At 34.3% G+C, this 22,463-nt stretch overlaps 1 protein-coding gene and 1 long non-coding RNA gene across 2 annotated transcripts; both read right to left on the bottom strand.

The window, feature by feature from the left end:
- Positions 1 to 12,418: 12,418 nt before the first annotated feature.
- On the bottom strand, positions 12,419 to 16,015 carry LOC136804693 (uncharacterized). The gene is made up of 6 exons (XM_067061303.1): positions 15,659 to 16,015; positions 14,921 to 15,352; positions 14,238 to 14,561; positions 13,788 to 13,958; positions 13,079 to 13,516; positions 12,419 to 12,797 (listed from the first exon to the last, which is right to left on the bottom strand). Exons 1-6 carry the CDS (start codon positions 15,923 to 15,925, stop codon positions 12,522 to 12,524), a joined length of 1,908 nt encoding a protein of 635 aa, XP_066917404.1. The 5' UTR covers positions 15,926 to 16,015; the 3' UTR covers positions 12,419 to 12,521.
- A 4,777-nt stretch (positions 16,016 to 20,792) lies between these two features.
- Positions 20,793 to 21,980, bottom strand: LOC136804692 (uncharacterized). Its single transcript, XR_010846291.1, has 2 exons — positions 21,878 to 21,980; positions 20,793 to 21,658 (listed from the first exon to the last, which is right to left on the bottom strand). It is a non-coding gene; the product is annotated as an uncharacterized lncRNA (long non-coding RNA).
- Positions 21,981 to 22,463: the final 483 nt, after the last annotated feature.

Raw genomic sequence — 22,463 nt, 5'->3', positions numbered from 1 at the left:
GAAAATAATATTTTTATGCATTAGGAGTAATGTTCAAGCTCTATCAATCCTTTTAACTAAATAATTCAAAGAAATAAAATTATGACGGAATATTGTCGGATTTTTTATACCAATTTTGAAATACAGGCGGCAACGAAGCTCGCTTCAAAGAGACAATCAAAGATAGACGTCCAGTCGTTTATATGTTCATGATATATTCAAAGAGTATCAGATAAGTGTGAGCTTTACAACAAAAATAAGACGACATCAGCAGAAAATAAATAATCGTAAACATCGTATGGAGCGGTGTCAAGTCAGTGTCATTATCCATAGACATCTGCAATGCTCTAGCAAAAAATTGCCAATTTTTTAAAATTCTTTCACACTTTTATAACATTTTTTAATTTTTAATGAGGAAATTTTCATTTCAAGGAAGACACCGAAACGTAATACAATTTTAAATTGATATGATACAAGTAAAATGAAATTCGCTCCTTGTCATTAAATTTTATTTTAGAACTTGTGTTGGTGGTCCCCCCGTTTCGTAACCACACCAGCCCCCTCCCTTTTTGCAGTCGCAATTATCACAGACCATAGTCATAATACAAATAGTGACTATCATTACTTCACTACACCCCCCTCTTACAGACCCCGGCGAGACCCCCTTCGACTGGAAAATTGGCTAATTATCAACTCTAAATGGAAAATGATACTCCGATTTCGTCCCCGCTGAAAATAATCAAATAAAAAAATCCTACTGCTAAATATTGTACAATTATTTTCAACCACACTGAATTTTTTTGACTTGAAAACAATAAAATTCAAATCCCCCAAGACATGCATAAAAAGCATGAGAAAAACATCATCATCGGATCGAGTTTTTAAGTACGTTATCCAGGTTATCTTTACCCCCACTCCCGGGGGGGGGGGTACTTAGGCAAAATTGGTGCCGGGTATGTGCGAGCCATAAGGGTACCTTTTCTCATTCCTCAAAAGTCTCTTAAAGGGGTACAAATTCAAAAGTTAGTCTCTGAAAGGGTCCCAAAATCACGAAAATCAAAAATTTCTCTCTCAAAGGGTCACGATTTCCAAATAATTTGACCAAAATTTGGTGAAAATCAAACCAAAATTTGGAAAAAATGGACCAAAATTTGGGAAAAAGTCTCTTAAAGGGTCCCAAAATCACCAAACTTTTGTCTCTCAAAGGGTTGATTTTCGATTTTCGGCTCGGACATACCCGTCACCTCGCAAACCTAGTACCCCCCCCCCCCCCGGGGCCCCACTGGTTGAAAAAATCCTACCGGGTCCGTGAGAAAGGGGTGTTATACTTATTGCAGCAGGCAAAAAAACTCGTCTTTCGTTTTCATACCGCCGTCTGAACCCGGACATGGGAGCATTATTATTTCCGGAGGACAAGCTACACACACGGAGCTCGGTAGCCGAAATCGAGCGCGAAAGAAAGAAGGTTTCGGACCTTACGGACCAATAAATAAACCACAGAAAAATTTAAAACAAGTGTTACTCTCAGCTGCACAAGTCACAAGTGCTCAGAAGGAAGACAAGAATGGACATGATTCTTAATCCTCAGATAGCAAAAACCTACGATACAAAGACTGAAAGAGAAAGGTATAAGGTATTGCCTTATATTTAAAGATTTTATACCACAGACAGACAGAAAAGGGGATGGCGGGGATGGGCAAGATACCAAGCAAGGAAGAAGTAGGAGAGGGTGGAGGAGGAAGAGAAAAGGGGCGGGGTGATGATGATGATGGCACAGGGAATCTCTTTAGCACTTTTTTTTGCTAGTGCCAAACAAACAACTGCTATTAATATAAGTGGAATTTTTCTTTTTCAAATCCCATCAAACGGTTTCAAATTTGTACCGTAGAGTCGTCTAATCTCGACATACGTCTTGCAATCTCGACATAGCTGTAGGCTGGTCTTCGAAATAAAAAATCAAACATAAACAAATACATACCAAAGTTATCAATCAATCACTAAAATGTACTCTCTCTCTATCACGTCACAGATTGTTAATATAATATGAGAAATGTGAAGTGTTATTACTTATATTTGAAAAGAAAACTTTAACGATGTAGTAATCGCTAAAAACTAATTAGCATACTTTCAACGAAGATGTCCAAATCACAACAACACAACATTTTGCACGCGAGGAATTTTTTAGTAGACATTTTTACCGTGAACCGAAAATAATAAAAAGAACCCGGTTTCCTTTTGAATTTAATGTGACCACCATACTGGCAATCACGGCGTGCGGCCTGTTAGCGCCTAGAGCGTGTGTTTTTATATATAAGGAAGGGGAAACCAGGCTAAGCGCGCGAATTATTTTTATCACGTGACTTGAAGCGTAATAAAGTTGTAAAATTTTAATGATGGACACGAGAAAGTTACGAGGAAGTTTGCATGCGTTTCGTGTGTTGTGTAAAACTGCTTATAATTTGGCTGTTTTTTAATTGAAAGGATTGCAATGTTTACTGAACTTCTAGTTTGATGGATGAACCTGTTCGATAAGAATGATACCAAGAATTTCATTCAAGGTTTGTTTTGATTATTTTACAGATCCGGTGTCGAGATTGCAAGACGTATGTCGAGATTAGACGACTCTACGGTATATGCTTACAGGACCCTGCAGGACCCTGCCGACGCACCGGACTGTCCGGTGTATTTGTCCGGTGGCAAAAAGTATCTTTTCGCTACACCGGACGCAATAAGTCCGGTGTCAGTCCGGTGTTGCATACAGGGAATTTTGGACGCCGGACATTTATGAAACAAAAAATTAAGAAACACCAGACGCACCGGACTGGTCATGTCCGGTGTTTTGATTGTCCGGTGGAAATAAATATCCTTCTCCGACACCGGACATACGACTTCCTTAAGTCCGGTGTAGAGATTGTCCGGTGGTAAAAAGAATTCTCATTTTACACCGGACTTTCGCGTGTCCGGTATTCGTTAAGTCCGGTGCGTCGGCAGGGTCCTGACCCTGCCGACGCACCGGTGTCGGAGAAGGATATTTTTTCCACCGAACAGTCAAAACACCAGACATGACCAGTCCGGTGCGTCCGGTGTTTCCTACTGTAATTTTTTGTTTCATAAATGTCCGGCGTCCAAAATTCCTTGTATGCAACACCGGACTGACACCGGTAGGGTGGACAGGACAAAATTTTCCCCTCAATTTTAAAAAACCAAACTAATTTTATTTGAAAGTCCTTACCTTTGTGAGAAAAATGAGGGGTCATTTATTAAAATTGGTTAAGTATTCCCATGAAGTTATTCCATTTTCAAAACACAAAAAAATCACCTTTTCAAAGAATCGCCTCCTTACACCACGCCAGCAAGAAATAATTTTCGGAAGCACCAAAATCGCGCCAAAAATGGCGGATGAAATCTAGTCTACCGTGTGGCGGGGTGTGGGGAGTTTTGCCGGTGCGGTCTGAAAATCGTCCTGATGACTGTTAAACTTTAGCTTATCGCTAATGAGCTGGAAATGATAGCTAAAAACAAATTTCACCACTAGAAAGCTGAAATCCTCAGCTTTCAGATGGTGTATGGTGCTTAAATAAAAAAATCCGCAATCTTGTTAAAAAATCGCAATTTCTTCTTATTTTTCAAAATTCCAGACGGCCTGTAGATTTTCAAATAAAGCAGGTTGTGATAGATTGTAGCCTAATCTTACCCTGGGTTTACTAAAAAACCGCGATTGAAAAGATGAACCAGCTCAATAGCGACAGCCATTTGTTTCAATGTGTGTCGAGAATTTTCCGGTGCCGTGGTCAGCGCTAAATCGCGTTTTCACCTTGACGTCGAAAAACATGAATATCTTTGGAAAGAAAATAGATACCTTGATGCAGTTTTTTTTACTTGTTTCCCTGATAATTCCTGATTGATTCAAAAAAAAGAATGAACACATTTGGATGATTTAAAAGTAAGTACTAATGCCTTGAAGTTCATTTTCGTAAATTCTTCCTCGTTCCGCGCAAAAAATCCCGACGAGTGCGCACCCTAACACCGGACTTATTGCGTCTGGTGTAGCGAAAGGATACTTTTTGCCACCGGACAAATACACCGGCAGGGATTTTTCTAAGCACTTTTTTACTACCGTATACCGGCAAAAATACTCAATCCAAGATTGAGTTATGAAACTCAATCCGAAATATAAAAAGAATTTTACAAGAAAAAAGTTTCAAAGCAGTTTTCTCAGAAACGCCAATTGTTTGTTTTTAATCAGTATAGAGTAAAGACAACACTACTGGGTCAGAAACCGTTCGATTCGGACACATGAACGCTTTTTCATTCGTGACGAACGGGTTAACCGTTCGCAACGAATGGAATGCTTTTGCATCCTTCGCGAACGCCCTACAAAAAAGTTTTATTGAAACTGTTCGCGACGAACGCTTATGCTTTTTAACCCTTTTGTGACGAACGGCTTAAAAAGAAAACCGTTCGTGAAGAACGCTTACGAAAACTTGAGATATGAAACCGTACCCGAAGAATGCTTTTCCGTTTGCCGCGAATGCTTTTAAAGAATCATTCAAAAAAGCGTTCGTCACAAACGGTTTTAACATACGCAACAAATGGATTTTAATGGGAAAAAATTTCTAAGAAAATTTATTTAGCATTTAGGCAACTACTTTTTTATTTTCTGGTTTACGGGCTTTTTGAGGTAAAATTTTGGAGAGGAGGATGGAAAAAAAATAAAAATAAAATTGACCTTTTAATTTTTTTTTATTTTCTTTTTTAGAATCTAAAATCGGAGGAAATAAAAAAATAAAATACGATGGCCCCGAGGTTTCTCCACTTCTAGAAAAAGACAATTCAAGAAGAGAAGTAAAAAATGAAGAAGGGAAGTAAAAATTTTAAGAAGAGAAGTAATTTTTTTTGTATTACTTCACTGAAAATTTTACTTTTCTTCTTGATTTTTTTACTTCTCTTTCAAGCTTTGAAAAATGAAGAAGAGAAGTAAAAAATGACAAAAATACCACGTGGTTTTGATTACAACCCCTGTCGTAGAAAGTTTATTGTTATTACAGAGAGACCCCTTACCAGACTCCAGAGGATGTTTGTAATGGCAATTATGTTGATTAGTGTGATTAAACGTTTAAAGCTATCCCTTAAGCAAAAGTTATAAAGCTTTTCATAAATTATAAAAACACTTTGGGAGAGTACTTATATTTATATAATCTTTGTTGTAGGATCACGTGTTCTAGACGTTGTCTTGTGCTTTAAACAATTTAAAAAGGGTTAAAACCATTTTGGCAGCTCGCCAATGTAGAAATTTAATCACAATTTCGATACTTAAAGACATTTTACTTCCCTTTTTAAAATTTTTACTTCCCTTCTCGAAATATTTACTTCCCTTCTTTAAATTTTTACTTCTCTTCTTGAAACTTTCAGAACTTTTTTTAGAAGTGGAGAAACCTCGGGGCCATCGTAATAAAATTTTATGAAATTTCCTATCGATTTTAAATGAAGACAAAAGAAGTAAAGTGGATTAATAAAGTCTATCGATAAAATATGACTAAAAATAAACTAAAATATAAATGTATAAGACTATACGCCGATGTGCATACGAGACCTAACTCAACAGCCCCTAGAGGGACATGTTCTTATAATGTTCTTAAATTTTTGCCAAATTTCAGCCTAAATCAGTGGCGTAGCCAGGATTTTCAAGGGGTGTCGCAAATTTCAATTTTCAAATGGGCGGTTAGAGGGCGGTTGTTAAAATTTCATTTAGGGCGGTGTTAAAATATAACGCCCAAATACTTCCAAACAACCGGGGGACGTTATGGGCTGCAGATCCCAATACCTGTGAACCCCAAACACAGGCCACGTTGCACGTGGTTAACCGGCAACTCACCATTAAACGAGTTTACCATTTGTTGAATGGGTGGCAGAGCCACACATAGGATCGAAAATATTCAAAGAGTGAGTGTCTCGTTCGTAATAATAGCTTGTTGTTTCTAAAAGAATGATATTGCCCTTTGGGAAATTCCTTTTGTCCTAGGGAAATTCCCGGATAAACAAACTCTCCGTCTTACAGTTTATGCGCTCCTTTGTAAAATATAAAATGAAATTCCTATTGTAAAGTGTGCCGATGGAGAGTGAAGAAAAAATTTGTTCATTTTTTTCAAAAAGTTATGTTATGTTCGTGTTATATAGAAAAGTCAACAAGAGAAAAATTCGTTTCTTGAGTGATAATTTTGTGATTTGACATAAAAGTATTTTGTATGATTTTTACAAAGCTCATCATAAAAATAACCTTCAACAAAATAAATTAAAATTACTTTAGACTAGCAGGCTAAAATACCGTATACAAAACAATGTAATCAATCCCCCCCCCAAAAAAAACATTTTCTTGAGTCTTGAGTCTTGATCTCGTATGGCTGTCACTAGCCTGGATATCCAAGCTCAAAATTTTAGAAAAAATAAGTTTTACCTCAGCCAGACAAAGTTCTAAAATTATAGAGCTTGGTTCACCTAGAAACCAGGTGAACCCCTGTTGACAGATCTTCCTGCATGAATCCCATGGCTGCAAATAAATATATGCACATAATGACATGCATAATTTCAAGATGGTACCCCAGCAGTGATAAATCAATTTAGAATGGCAGCCTTGACCATAAAATATAGACAGTGTGGTGGAAAGTCTGTTTAGACAAAAAGTGCAAAGTGAATTTTGGAGAAAATTTTTCAAAATCCAACCCAAAAAAGCAATACAAAATTGGCAAACAGAAAAGAAGAATTGAAGCAAAATAAAGATACACCTTTTTAGTTCTTTCCACGATGCAACCAAGTCATTATAAAGATTAAAACAAGAATATCTAAGCAAGTAATTGAAAAGAAAACAACCAGAACATCTAAAAATTCCCATGTTTTGATCTTCCCGCTTCTTCCCTACCATTATTGTTATTTTTATTTGGATGCGTGGTCAAATACCCAAGGGAGATAATTAGATATTCTATTGTTATTTGCTTTGAAGAAGAAAAGTCAGGGAGATTTGCAAAGCAGCGTATGTGCCTTGCTGATTGCCCGCGCGGTCCACCTAAATATTTAGGCGAACACTTTAAGTCGGCTCGCATAATTTCTTATACGCGCGCCACCATTCAGATCTCTGATTCGCTTGGACCAACCAATCAGAATATCCCCATAATCATCCTCAGATGGGAATGCAGACAATCTAGGTAAACCAGACCGTAAACATAAGAAATATCAAAATCAAAAAAAAGTTTACGGGCTGGATATCCAGGCTAGGCTGTCACTGAAAATAAGCACCGACAATTTTATCTTCTTCGAAAACGAAAGATGTCATTGTCTGTAAAATCGAGCATAAAGTCTCAAATTCATAAAACAACAAGAAACCACAACCAGTCAAAAACCAAGAACTGTCTATCATCTATCCATTACAGTATAATACAATATCATGTCATGCAATCCAATCAGAATACAGAACTACAGCATACAGGATAGGATATTGCCACATACGATAGTCAATGTTCATTCACAAATCTTTACTTTATTATTTGCCATTCTGGAAACAAGCAACTTTTGCTGTCTTTTACGACGAATAGCGTTCTTTTTTCTTCATCAGTTCAATTCTTCCCAAAAACAAGAGAGCACTATCAGGTCAGGATCAGGTCTTGAAAACTTTCTTCTGATACAGTATTCCAAATATATCTTTCGGCTCTCTCATGGTAATAGTTTCACATCATAATATAATCGAAGAAAGATCTTGCATTCAATGAGTCCCCTCCTCTTCTACTCGTTTTCTGATAAAATAATTATAATTTACGGTCACCGACGAGACCTCTTTTGTTCTGCTAACAATTTAACAAAGAGGATAACAATAAATATTAAAGTCGGTAGCCGTGTCATTGTTTTTGTGCAGACGATGAAGGCAAAAGTGAAGAAAAATTTCTTATTTTACGGTCCCGGAGCTGTCTTCATTTCTACCGAGCTCTACTAAGCTAAGGAATCGCAATACTGAATTTTGATTCGGTGCCGTAAATTTATTAAAATCTAAATATCCCCGCCAATTTAAAACATCGCCGCCGATTGAAAACCGCACATTGAAGGCGACGTGATTTTCTAAAAAAGCCGCACGCCGCGCGTGTCCGTACGAGCGCTAGTCGCCGCGCGTCGTCCTCTTACCAGCGCTTTTTATTTCTTGTCTTTCAAAAACTTTTGTTTGTCAAAAAAGGGTGTCGCTGAGTCTTCAGGAGCGACACCCTAGTGACGCCACTGTAAATGTTCTTACAAACTGGGTTCTAATAAAAAAAAAACGTGTAACTGACATGTGAAGGATTTTCTCATGTGAAAGAGTTTCGTTTCGTTTCGTTTTCCAAAAACCTGTTATTAAGAATTTCATCAAGAGTGATAGTCCATCCTCAGGTTGCTTTGTCTCTTCTCCTATGTCTTTACTCATGTGTATTTCAATATTCCAGAGCTTTCTTCTGATCAAGACGGTCATAGGCATTTTGCTGTCACATACAGTCCCATCTGCAGAAATTCTTTGAATTAGCATACCTTCCACTTCATTTTGACACTCAAAAAATTCATCAATCTTAGTCTTTCCTTTTACAACAAATTTCAGATTGAACCATGAGTTTGCCATGCTTTCTCAAGCTGCCAAGTGAGCAGTCAGAGCTCAAAAATATACAAGTTTCTCTGCAACAACTCTCACACGTGCAGAAAAAAATTTCTCTTGAAAAAAAATCTGATCTGTTCAAAACAGTACAAAGAACAATCGTTATAATAGCAATTTTATAGGAAAAAGAAAGAGACTTTTAAAAAAGAATAGCAGAAATGGTTTATTATTTGTTCTCTACTTTCATTTTAACAATGGTTTTCAGTTAAACAATTTAATTAGCCTTTCATCTTTCATCTTTCATCTTTTTATACCTACTCTCAAATTTCAACAGTAAAATCAGAGAAAGGATTTTAAATAAAAGAGATTATAAAAAAAGAAAGAAATGAAAAAAAAAAGGAAATGGGAAGAAAATCCATTGGGGAAATTCCATTAAAATAATGGGGAAGTTCCCTGGCATTGGGGGAAGGATCAAAAGTATCTTCACAGCTGTGTTATATCATTACGATATCTAAACCCTCTCTCTCATTCTCTTCTTTTCTGTTTAAAGGTCTTGTTAGACGATAACATTCGGTAACATTTTTGTGTAACATTTTCTAAAAATAGCAAATGTTGTACAAAATGTTACTGTGTAACATCGATTAACATTCAGAAACATTCAAATGTTAACGAATGTTACGCGCAGATAGCAAATCAAAAAAAAATGATTTGCTCTCGATGGTTAACATTTTGAATCAAAGGATGCCGCCATTTAAAGGGAATTTAAAAGGATACTTCAAGTGCGCACGTGTTTTTTCGCCGATTTTTCTCTCTTTTTCTCTCTTTTTCTCTCTTTTTTAATAAAAAAAATCAAATGTTACACACAAAATGTTTGCGTGTAACATATGTTAACATTTCTTGAGCACATTTTTGAAATCTTCTATTTTTAGAAATGTTAGCAAATGTTACACAAAAATGTTACCGTCTAACAAGACCTTAAAGACCTTTCCTCTTTTTTGCATGTCGGAGGAGAAAAAATAAATAAAGGTTTTTGAAATCTCTATTTTATTTTTATTTGATTTAAGCAAAAATATATGGTTGTTCATTTGTAGCAAAAGTCAATCTTTTTCATTCAGTGAAATATTTTTACATTCAGTGAAATATTTTTACATTCAGTGAAATATTTTTACATTCAGTGAAATATTTTTACATTCAGTGAAATATTTTTGTGTTTAGTAGGAATGTTTTTACATTCAATGAAAAATAATTTTATTCAGTGGAAACATTTTTACATTCAGTGAAAAATTTTTGTATTTAGTGAAAAAAAATCACGTTCTGTTTTCCGCAGAATATTTTTATTTAGTGGAGAAAATATATGTTCAGTGAAAAAAAATTCACATTTAGTGATCACGTGACAGAACGCGCAGATTGGTAAGTATGGTCAGTATTTTATCCTCCTGCCAAGAAATACAGGTCGAAAATGCGGGTTAACACATTCCACATCAGCCTTGGCAATATTGGGAAAATCCATGTGGATACTTCTCAAGGCATTTTAATAATCCTTCAAAAGATTAAACATTATATCAGCCTGGCCTTCTTCGGTACAAGTCCTTGCCCTCTCGACCAATGTTGCCAGGCTGCTAAAAAACTCTTGATAAGCCTCATCCAGATCTGCCATCTTGCTTTCCTGATCTGATTTGTTTATGTTATTATTTTGTTGGCATCAGCATAAATAGTCATGGCCTCATATACTAAATTGGATTATCTAGGAGTAAAAGTTCCGTAAATGTTAGTCAAAACGACCACGGAAAATACAGGGCTGCTCATACGGGATATGAGAAGGTTTAATCAGCAGACCAGAATGAGCCGACCCCAAATTCAAAAACTGCAAAATTCACTAAAGTAAGTAAATAAATAACTCATTAAAAAATTTATTAAATTAAAAAAAAGTATTTCACTGAATAAAAAAAATAAATTCACTAAATAAAAAAAGATTTCACTGAATCAAAAAAAGTTCATTGAATAAAAAAGGATTTCACTAAATACAAAAAAGTTTCCACTAAATATAAAAAAGTTTCCACTAAATATAAAAAAGTTTCCACTAAATATAAAAAAGTTTCCACTAAATATAAAAAAGTTTCCACTAAATATAAAAAAGTTTCCACTAAATATGAAAAAGTTTCCACTAAATATGAAAAAAATCTTCTAAATGAAAAAGATTGACTTTTGCTACAAATGAACAACCATAAAAATAACATCGGCGGGCCCGTAAACCAATAAATAAAAAAGTTTTTGCCTTACTTGGATTTTTGGAACAGGGAATGAATTTGCTTATTGAGTTACTTCTTTCATTAAAGTTTTTTTCAAAAGGATAACTTTATAGAAGGTGTTAAAATTGAAATAAAAGTCATTACAGATTTACAGCAAAATTGCTTTAAAAAACTGTTCGGGGTCGATGAGGTATAAGGAAACTTTAGGAACTTTTCTTTTCTTTTCAAATCTTCATTCCGTCTAGAAAGTCAAAACATTTGAAAAACAAAATCAGACTATTTAAAGTTAAAAGAAAAACTTTGAAGATACCCCTGTCCTACCACGAATAATCTTTTAGAGAAAACCTGTATTAGAATAACCTAATAAAAAATGAAGTTTGGTATACCCCTGTCCCACTCATTGAAATTCTTTATTATTATTTTTTTCGACAATGCAGGACTGCAATCGGACATTATGTCCGACTGAAATCAAATCAGTGTAATAGAGAAAGTGGTTAGTTTGGTAAAAGTGAACTTAGAAACACTCTTAAAAGTTACAAAGAATAAAGCAATTTGATAAAAGTGATCTTTGAAACACTCATAAAAGTTACAAAAAAGCGATTTGATAAGATCGATCTTAGAAAACACTCATAAAAGTTACGAAAAAATTACAAAAAAGCGATTTGATTAAAGCGATCTTAGATACACTTTTAAAAGTTACGAAGAAAACGATTCGATAAAATCGATCTTAGAAAACACTCATAAAAGTTACGAAAAATTACAAAAAAGCGATTTGATTAAAGCGATCTTAGAAACACTCTTAAAAGTTACGAAGAAGCGATTTGATAAAAGTGATCTTAGAAACATTCTTAAGTTACAAAAAAGCGATTTGATTAAAGCGATCTTAGATACATTTTTAAAAGTGTCGAAGAAAACGATTCGATAAAATCGATCTTAGAAAACACTCATAAAAGTTACGAAAAATTTCGAAAAAGCGATTTGATTTAAGCGATCCTAGAAACACTCTTAAAAGTTACGAAGAAGCGATTTGATAAAAGTGATCTTAGAAACACTCTTAAAAGTTTCGAAAAAAGCGCTTTGATAAAATTGATCTTAGAAACACTCTTAAAAGTTTCGAAAAAAGTGATTTGATAAAAGTGATCTTTGAAAAACTCTTAAAAGTTACGAAGAAAGCGATTTGATAAAAGTGATCTTAGAAACACTCTTAAAAGTTTCGAAAAAAGCGATTCGATAAAAGTGATCTTTGAAACACTCTTAAAAGTTTCGAAAAAAGCGCTTTGATAAAATTGATCTTAGAAACACTTTTAAAAGTTTCGAAAAAAGCGATTTGATAAAAGTGATCTTTGAAAAACTCTTAAAAGTTACGAAGAAAGCGATTTGATAAAAGTGATCTTAGAAACACTCTTAAAAGTTTCGAAAAAAGCGATTCGATAAAAGTGATCTTTGAAACACTCTTAAAAGTTTCGAAAAAACTGATTCGATAAAAGTGATCTTTGAAACACTCTTAAAAGTTTTGAAGAACGCGATTTGATAAAAGTGATCTTTGAAACACGCATAATTCGATAAAGAATAGAGTAAGAGACAGGGGTGTATGTGAGATTTGTTCTTGATGAAATGAATTTTTAAGAGAATCCTCATTATTACTTGTAAATTCTTTTGTAGATTTTTTCATAAAAAAAACAGATTTGTTGTTACTGTATTCCTTCTTTTGCGGTTGTGGTTGTTGGGCAGACTGGTTCAGTGCCGCACGAATCATTTGCGAATTTGATGTATTCAATCACTGGCTTGTCTGCACTGTTTTGATCGAATGATAAAGAGAATGGGAAAACGAAAGTGGTTCCAGCGAGAATCTCTCCATTTGGAATGCTTTGAAAAACGTAGTTGAATCCTGGACATGTTTCTGATGAGGTGAAACGGTTCACTCCACTTTTAATGTTGAAACCAGTCGTCGAAGAACTGAACCCAACCTGAAACAATATGATATGATTTCATTTACATTATAAATCTGTTTATAAATCATTTTCAAAATATTCGACGAGTAATATTTGCTTACGGGGCACATATTAACAATTTTGTTGAATGGCTATCATGCAATTTTGGTACCACTTTGTAAAATAAATAAACGTTGCGTAGTATGAGAAGATATTAAAAGTTATGAATAGAAAAAGCTTGATACGTCTGATATTACATTGCTGGTCTGAATAAAGAAATGGCATAGCTTGAGGTTAAAAGATTAAGGTAAACTTACAATAATTTGAAATTCAGTCAAATCTTCGGTTGTTGTGATTCGAATATTCCCAAATGTTTGTCCAAGGTTTTCTTGTGTGAATTCAACGTAAGGTTCACATGTGGCACCTGCAAGAGGTGGAGAGGTGACTAGAGGGGTGGTAGTGGTGTTCGGAGCAATGGTGGTAGGACCAGCAGTAGGTGTTGTCAGGACAGGACAATCGTTAGATCCACACTCCATTTGGAAGTCTCCTGATGAAAAACTGATGTACTCAATCTGAGATTCTCCAACAGCTGCGTCGAAACCTGATCTGTATTGCTTACTGAAGAGGCTATTAGCTTCATAAGTGTCCTCTGCAGCGTTGGTGAATTCATAAAAACATCTGTCTGCTGATTGTTGTTTTACGGCACGATCGAAAACGTCAAATGTGTTTGGAAGCATTGCTGGTGTAAAACCGACCTGGGAAAGATTTTATGAAAATATATTGCAGGGATATCCAGGTTTTGTTAAGAAGGGGTAATACTAAGATCTAAAAGAAGATAGAAGGCGACAGTTCTTAGAAATTCAAAGCTGAAATATACTTTCAATTCATTTATGACTCAACAGCCTAAGTTAGTGTAGGAACTTGTGGCTGTTACCTATGCCCACCGCCTCAAAAGTAAACAGTTGGACTGTCAGATTCTGAAAACGAGCTATCTAAAACGTAATTGAATTACTGTGAAGCACGTACATTAAAGACCCATTCATTGGATTGTTGAGGTACTAAGAACTCGATGGTTCCTTGCTCGTCACTGAACCCATTTTCTACATTCTTCAAGAAAGCGGCGCAATCGTCACCAGAAAGCGGCTGTGGTGGCGCTTCAGGTGTCACAGTGGTTTCAGTAATAGGTGTAGTGGAGCCCTGAAAAAAGTATAATAGGGAATTTCTTTTTCAGCAAAAATAAATTTTTTTCTCCAGTTTATACTATCTTAAGTTATCGAACAAATATGAGCTAAGTGACGGATTGAAAAAAGCATCTTCAGTTTTCATATCTTTGAGAATGATAGCAGATGGTAAAATAGCCGATTACTTTAGGCGTACACAAAATTAACATAAACTTTCTCTAAAGTAATTTTAAGATTAGAAAACAACAAAAAGATTTTGAATGAGTCTGCAAGAAATAAATAAAGAAACACATACAGCAGTAGTAGGTTCTCCTTCAGTCGTTGAAGGTCCAGTGGTCGTTGTAATTGTGGTCGTTGTAGTAGTGGGACACGAGGGTTGAGTTCCACACATGTAAGTATTTGAACCATCACTGATCTCAAAATAAGTAATGATTGGTTTGGCAGCGTTCTGATTATAATGTAAAACGTATGGGAAGCGCATAGGTTTGTCAGCGTTATCAGGTCTGTTGCCAGCTTTGACGTAATTGTATAACGTGACTTCTGTGCATGGTCTTTCAACTTCCAACATGTTAGCACCACGTTGGACTTGGAAGTTTTGAACTGTCTCTGAGAAACCAACCTAAAGTGAGAAAAGAAAAGAGTTAGATAACAATGGAAAGGAAAGATTGCAACTTTTACTGTATATAAGTAGATAAGACTTTGATTCTCTTGGTGTCCTCTAAAAAAGATTCCTATATCTTATAGGATAAATTTTTTTTAATTCTGTCGCAAATAACAGTCATAGATTTTTAGTTTCATACATGACTGTTTCGAATCATTCGCAGCCGAAAAACTTTCTTCTTGGACATCTAAGCAGAATGAAATTTCCCTTTAAACTCATGCAAAACTTATTCAGTTCAAACTCCCTTTTCTATTTAGAATACCTAGAAATGAATTCACAGAAAAGAGATAAGGTAAGAAAAATTATAGGAGTCATACCTTCAATGTCCAAGTAGCGATAGATGTTGGAAGAGAAAACCTGATCACACCAAACTCACTACCAGGATTGCTTTGTTTTATTCTAATGAAATTTGAGCAAGCACCCTGAAGTGGCGGAAGGGTTGGTCTGGGTGTCGTTGTTTTAATAGGGGTGGTGACGCCCGGAGCTAAAGTAGGCGGTTGCGTTGGAGCTGGGCAAGCAGGCGCTCCACAGGTCATTGAAAAGGAACCACTTTCGAATTTAACGTAAGCGATTTTCGGTTTTGGATTTCCAGAGAAGCCGTACATGAAATTATATGTAATTTTTTGATCGGCGTTTATCTTTGAGTTCCACTGGTAGTTTGTGAATGTGAATCTACATTTACGATAATTTCCTGCTTGCCTTGTATTCTGCAGCTGAAAGTTCCTTATCGGGCTGCGTGAAAATTCCACCTGTAAAAATCAACAAAGTAATAAAGTCAGTTATTTATTTTTTTTACCGCAAATGGAGACTTTGGACTGGTAGTAATAAAGTCAGTTTAGCTTCACATAGTCACATACGTATCTGAGGAAACACAATCCCAAGAAAGTCTCCTAGAAAGAATATAATCAATCTTAATTCTTCAAAAGTCATGTTTATATAGTGGTATGGGTCCCTTGAAAATAAGCAGGACACGTTCTAAAAATAGTCGCTCACAAATATTCTACAACATAAGTGCTTGAATAAATCTAATAGTGAATTTATTTGTAAAATTTTACCGTGATTTTCCATCCATTAACAGCTTGAGGGACAGTGAATTCCATTTTAGCTTGTTGGCCCTGGCTCCATCCATGGTCCAAAGTTACAAATGTATCGCAAGAAGGGCCAGTTAAAGGATCATTCACCAGTTTTGAGTCTTTATGTTGATGAAGATGTCGTTTTGAATTCTCATGGTGCTGATGAAAATGACGTTTATGTTGTTTTGGCGCACCATTAACAGATGCCAAACAAGCAAAAAGTAGTAAAATTCGGGCAAGGCCCAACATAGTTATAACCTTTTATCAAAACGAACCAGCAGTTTTTTCAAGTTGAGATTTTCCAATACTGTAACCCGTCTGTAACGATTAATACTTGATTTTGATCAATGTATCAAGAATCAGAACTTTATATCACCTTTGATCAAACTATTTTGTGCATAGGCGTTAATAATAACCTTTATTAAATCCCACACATAAACGTCCCCGGGGAAGTTCACTTTCACACTATAATAAGTGGAGATAATTAATATTTACCCTCCATTGCAGTGGTCAGACCTCACCCTCGAACCTATTGTCAAATTTATTAAAAGAAAATCACAAACGTCAATACACAGTTATTAAATTTTTATTAATTAATAAAAAAAATCTTTTAATTTCGAGATTTCCCTCAGTTTTATAGCCCAACGATGCATTTCCTACATACAGACGTGAGACTGGAGAAAAGAAACTATTAAATCGAACAAAAACAACTTATTTCTTATCTCGTGGGTATACAGTAAAAAGAATCACGCAAAAAGCGGAGAGCTTTGATTCCTTACATACTGAAATGAACAATCTACCACGCATGACGCAATAGACTTCAAGAATTTTACTTTAATTTTTCGTGGTGCATAGTTAATTGATACATTGCCAGTAGCCGTTACCAGTAGACAAGAGGGCGTAAAATTTGTATTGGAGAGAATATTTTTATTTGTTATTATGGATAATAATAGCGTCATAAAAATATGCAAATATGCTTTCCTCCACAAACGTTGCGTACCTCTTGTCTATACTACTGCGTTACAATCAAGACTAATATTTATAAAACTACATAGGTCACAGTGTGGATCTAAACCACACTGAAACGACCGCCTTCCATCACGCGTAGTCACGCTCGCAAAAGAGCGTGCGCGCACATTATTAACGCCTAAATGTCATCTCCAGTATATTTTAGATTCATTGAAAACAGATTACAATATAGTCATTTTTCATGTCTCGATGATTCAATTCCGAATAAAAGACATTCAGCGAAAAAAAAGAGAGACACCTGGGTAATCTAGTTAAAAAAGCCAAAAGTAAATGGTAGACAAAGTAATGAGTCAAGGCAAAACGAGATCAGCGTACCACTATGAAAGAAACCGCCTCCGGCGGTCGATAACAATAAGCTCAATTTTGGGCTTCGGTCTTATAACAAATCAACGACCTACACGTTTTTTTATTTTAAGAAACACACTTTTAAGAAACACGAGGCTCAGAATGCCTAAAAACTAAGAAACATCTAAGAAACATGCTGAGGCTGAGAATGAGAAAATAACATTTTTTAACTTGGTTTTTTTAGAACCTTCCAATTTTTGCAAGAAAAATAGGCTGATTATGTCAAAAAGTTTAGAAACATGTACGAAACATTTAAGGCTCAAAAGGTCGATTTCTTAAGAAACATTGAGGCTGCTAAAACTAGTTTCTTAAAAAAAACAAACGTGTAGCCACTAACAGAAAAATGATTGCATTCTCTGGAAGACTAAAGAAAAGCTTACCGATTCATAAAAGAAACTAGCCTTAGTGGGAACTAATTTTTGCTCTTTTTGCGGTTTTTTGGCAAAAGCACGAAAATTAGAACTCGCGAATCATAAATTTGACTTGTTTCTATGACGTGCCGTATGTTGCAAAAATCATTTTTCCGTTTGTTGGTAAAAACATGGATTTTATTACAAAAAAAACCTTTTAGCATTGTAAAAAGTTCATTTTTTAGCATTGTAAAAAGTTCATTTTTTAGTATTTAAAAAGTTCAAATTTTAGCATTCAAAAAGCTCACTTTTTAGCATTCAAAAAGTTCACCTTTTAGCATTCAAAAAGTTCACTTTTTAGCATTGTAAAAGTTCATTTTTTAGCATTCAAAAAGTTCACTTTTTAGTATTCAAAAAGTTCACCTTTTAGCATTCAAAAAGTTCACTTTTTAGCATTGTAAAAGTTCATTTTTTAGCATTCAAAAAGTTCACTTTTTAGTATTCAAAAAGTTCACTTTTTAGCATTCAAAAAGTTCACTTTTTAGCATTGTAAAAGTTCATTTTTTAGCATTCATAAATGTCACTTTTTAGTATTCAAAAATGTCACTTTTTAGCATTGAAAAATCTCGCTTTTTAGCATTCAAAAATCTCGCTTTTTAGCATTCAAAATAAGTCACTTTGCAAAAATGTAATTTTTAATTTCGCATACACGCTTTTTCTTTTATAAGAATAACTTCTATAAGAATATCAGGGTGACATTTCGGGTTTAAAACAATAGGCCTATTGTTTAGAACAATAGAAAAATAAGAATAATGCTCACCCTCAACCAAAGTACACTATTCTTATAAAAAAAAAAGCGTGTAGCGAAAGTATTACGATAGGCATGGTATGGCGGAATCGGGAAAATGTACCCGATATGGTGGGCGAACTCACTAAACTTAATTTGCACTTTACACGCTCGTATAACCACGGAAGATTTTTGCGGGTTTTCTTTGGATTACGTTATATATATTTGTGTCTTTAGTTTCACAATTTGGATTTTTTCTTTATTTTCTTATAAGCATATAATTTATAAAAGCATATACTTTATAAGAATCGAATCAATAACTCTTGTTAGACGGTGATATGACTTTCGGTAATTAGTTCTTTCAAAGTAAACAAGGAATGGCGCGCAATATGAGCATATTTATTTCACTTATAAGCATATACTTTATAAGAATCAAATCAAAAACTCTTAATAGACGATGATACACATATCAGTTATTAGTTTTTACAAAGTAAACAAGGTATGGCGCACAATGTGAGCATATTTATTTTTCTTATAAGCATTTATATTATAAGAATCAAATTAATAACTCTTGATAGATGGTGATATACTCTTTGGGAATTAGTTTTTACAAAGTAAACAAGGCAAGGGATGGGGTACAATATGAGCATGTTTATTTTTTCTAATAAGCATAAACTTTATAAGAATCAAATTAATAGCTCTTGTTAGACGGTGATATACCTTTCGGTTACAGTATTAGTTCTTAAAAATTAAACAACCATTGTTCTTAAATTAGTTAATTTTTTTAGAGATTTTGAGCCTCGTTCTTCTTATGAAATTCTTTCATCAAGGCTGGATGTAAAGTAGATTTCAGATTAGCTTCCATCTCTACTTCTTGTTTTTCCCATGTAATTTAAACTTTAGGAGAAATTTTCGACTTCAAGTCGTCTTGTTTAGCATTACGAACATGTTACTTTTTAGCATTGTAGAAAATGTACTTTTTAACATTGGAAAAATATAGCATTCATGGCAACCATAATATGGACCAATGATAATGAAACCATTAACCTATCCAAACATCAACACATCAACTTATTCATAGTCCCCAGTTCCCCCAGTCGACCCTTAATTCACGTTCGATCGCTAATTTTGCTTTTAATTCTTTGGTTAAACTTTTGAGACCTTATTGGGAAATTGGGAAAATGTGCAAAAATACCTGGGAAAGTCTTTTTTCATCAAATCAGGCCAAAAATTAGCCCGGAAACCTAGAGATGAAAAGCCGTTTGCGGAATCCTATCTTTTTTATAAATTTGTTATTTGTTAATCATATATTGACCTGTGACGACAAGTAGCGATTCTATTTACAATGCTGGACAAAAGGTTTGTAGACTTCTGCAATATTTGCAAAATACTTCAATATCGATCAAAAACAAGTTCCCAAGAGGTTCTGGGTGCTTTCCAAACCCATCCAAAGCTGTCTATCAAAGTCACCCACTGCAGTCTAACCACAAGGGCAAACCACAAGGGTTTGGTTTATAACTGGCTTACACCAGTATCAAAACGCTGATTTTTTGCTTGTGGTTCCCTCAAAAGCAATTCAAAAGCAATGCAACGACTTCAAAAGTGTTTTTCTTAACTTCCATCCCCTTTCAGACACATTGAAGAGTCATTTTGCTCTATTTCTCATTATTTTTCATTTAAATTTCATTTGTCTACAACCTTTTGTCCAGCATTGTAGCGCGAATTCAATGCAAAGAAAAGTAACCATAGCGACGGTCTAAGATCCTAGACCAAGTCAAAGTTGATATTTTAATTCGCCTCGTTGAAAACACAACTCAAAAATGTCCACGACGCTTTTACAAAAGAGTCAGTGATAGAGAGCTATGTATAACAGAAAAACATAACAAGATAGTTCTTGTGTGTATTTCACTAAATTTGTACGATGGTTTGTTAGGGCCATGTACAAAACAGATATAATTAGCTAACTAACTGGGTTATAACAGAAAATGTATTCGACGTACCCACATCCAGCGGGTACCACATTTTCTAAAAACCCTGGTCAAAGACGGCGAGTACCTGTTTCCAATCAATATAGAGAAACATTCGAATTAGGGAGAGTGATCGAAATAGAGAATCATTCGAATTAGAGAGAGAGTGGTAGATATAGAGGACAAATCGAATTAGAGAGAGTGATCAAAATAAAGAATCATCCAAAAATCAAAGAAAGTAATCGATATAATATCGTTCGAATTAGAGAGATTGAACTATACAGAGAATTATTCGCACTGCATGAAAAGTTGTCTTCTCTAACGCAAGATATATGACGAAAAGTTAACTTTTCTCTCAATTTTCTTGTTTTGAAATCATTGAATTTTCTTCTGTGCGAAAACAAGTAACAGTGAATCTTCACTATTTCTCGAAAAGCTTAAATTTTCTAAATATCGACATAATTAACTTTTCGATGTACAAAATGATTACATTTTTAGCCACGAAAAGTACTACTTTTCTCTGAAGTAAAAATATTAGACTTTCTCCACGCAGTGAAGATTCACTTTTATGTACTTGTTTTCTTGTCCATGGAAATGTTAAATTCAAAATTGAGAAAAGACGAATCTTTTTTGTAAAAAAAATAACGAAATTCTTTTAATGAAAGGAAAGATTAACAATTTATTATTTACGCATTTTCGAAAAGATGCAGATGTCTAGACCAGAAATAACCAACGTTTCGTTATTGGGAATATATATTCTAGCTTAAAAAAATACTTGATCCGCCTCATTTCATAACATTGAAAAGGTAAAAAACTTCTAATATGGAAACATTAAATTTCTGGTTACTGTAGCGACAATTAGACGCGAGATTAAATTCGATAAGATATTGAATTATTAAATATTCTTGGATGATTTTCTTCTTTAAAATTAAAGTCAATATTAAAAAAATCATATTAATATCTATGTACTCATAATTCTTGTGCTAAAAATCTAAAGTATGCCTTATTTACATAAAATGACATAAATTAATAAGATAATGTAAGATAATAAATCATGATATATAATTTTTAAAACAATGGCAATAATTGATGTGGTATAGAAGGAGCTTATAGGGTTGGGGGATATTTCTGACAAAATTTGACATTGTAAAGCATTTTTCGAATTTAAGAAATAAGATTTAGGTTACGGTTCAAGAAATTGTATTGGTATAAAAAATGATGAACTAATGAATAAAAGAAGTAAAACAATTTCTCCTTCAGTTGTATATCGTGCCTCTTTTCCCGAGGGTTCTCCGATTCTTCGTTCATTGAAGCATTGAAGATGTTTCTTTGGTTGTGTTGTCGAACAATCATCTTTACTTCTTTTTCTTAATACCATTTATTTCTTGGTCTTCTGATGAGACGATGTTCATTTTGTGATAAGTTTTCTCCACACGTCTTTGACATTGCACAGAATTGATGTTTCGGCTCCCACCGCCGAGCTCGCGATACGTTTTTCGACTTTCTGTAGAGAGAAAATGATAAAAATTATACTCTACTTTTTAAACAGGATTATCAAACAGATTAATTGTCTATTTATTTTTTTGAAAATTGAATTGAACTTTAAATTGAAAATAACTAGTAAAAATCCAAAATGACTTGAAGATTACAAAAAAACATAAGAAAGAAATTACGCGTTTTAGACAGGTTATTTCAAAAATAACTTGAACGAGTGAGTTCTTACATGATCATTGCATGGCCTCTTTAGCATTATTGACGCATACTGTATTCATCGCCAAGTCTTTACTTGTTTCACTGTAAAGTTCGTGTGAAAGCATATTACAAGATTTCGTGACACATCAATTTCTTCCCTCTTTTAATTTCTGCCAATTAAAATCTCTTTATCAACATTTTTCTATAAGAGACTTAATTGGACTGCAATTGAAAATATCGTAATTTCTCCACAATTATAAATGTGTTAACACAGGGTCCCAAAGGGAATGGTGTTGTTCAGTTCAAACAGTTAATTGTAATTTTTTGATGAAACCGCCGAACAAAATTTTCAGCCTTTGAAATATCGCCAAAAAAGAGAAACTACGAATCGTTCTTTTCTTCCATCAAGTTAAAGCATTCGAGTTTAATTTTAACAAGTTTAATTAATTGAACTGTTATTAGGAGCACTTCGTAAACACTACTACCCCAAGTTTACGAGAATTAGTTAACACAAAAACTTAATACTACACGTTTTTTTATAAGAACAAACTATATAAGAACATAAGGCTTAAAAGGCCAAAATGTTAAGAACAAGTTAAGAATATTTCAAGGCTTTG

The sequence above is a fragment of the Clytia hemisphaerica genome, unplaced genomic scaffold (genome assembly GCF_902728285.1).
Source record: "Clytia hemisphaerica strain Z4C2 unplaced genomic scaffold, Clytia hemisphaerica genome assembly, whole genome shotgun sequence".
Classification (NCBI taxonomy): domain Eukaryota; kingdom Metazoa; phylum Cnidaria; class Hydrozoa; order Leptothecata; family Clytiidae; genus Clytia; species Clytia hemisphaerica.
This window is presented reverse-complemented; position numbering and strand designations above follow the sequence as displayed.

Excerpts from the sequence above, each read along its gene's own strand:
- LOC136804693 (XM_067061303.1), bottom strand. The coding sequence starts at position 15,925 with ATGTTGGGCCTTGCCCGAATTTTACTACTTTTTGCTTGTTTGGCATCT. Across the intron at positions 14,562-14,920 it reads TCGCTACTTGGACATTGAAG|GTTGGTTTCTCAGAGACAGT; the intron begins GTATGACTCCTA and ends TTCTCACTTTAG. Across the intron at positions 12,798-13,078 it reads TGACTGAATTTCAAATTATT|GTTGGGTTCAGTTCTTCGAC; the intron begins GTAAGTTTACCT and ends ATATTGTTTCAG.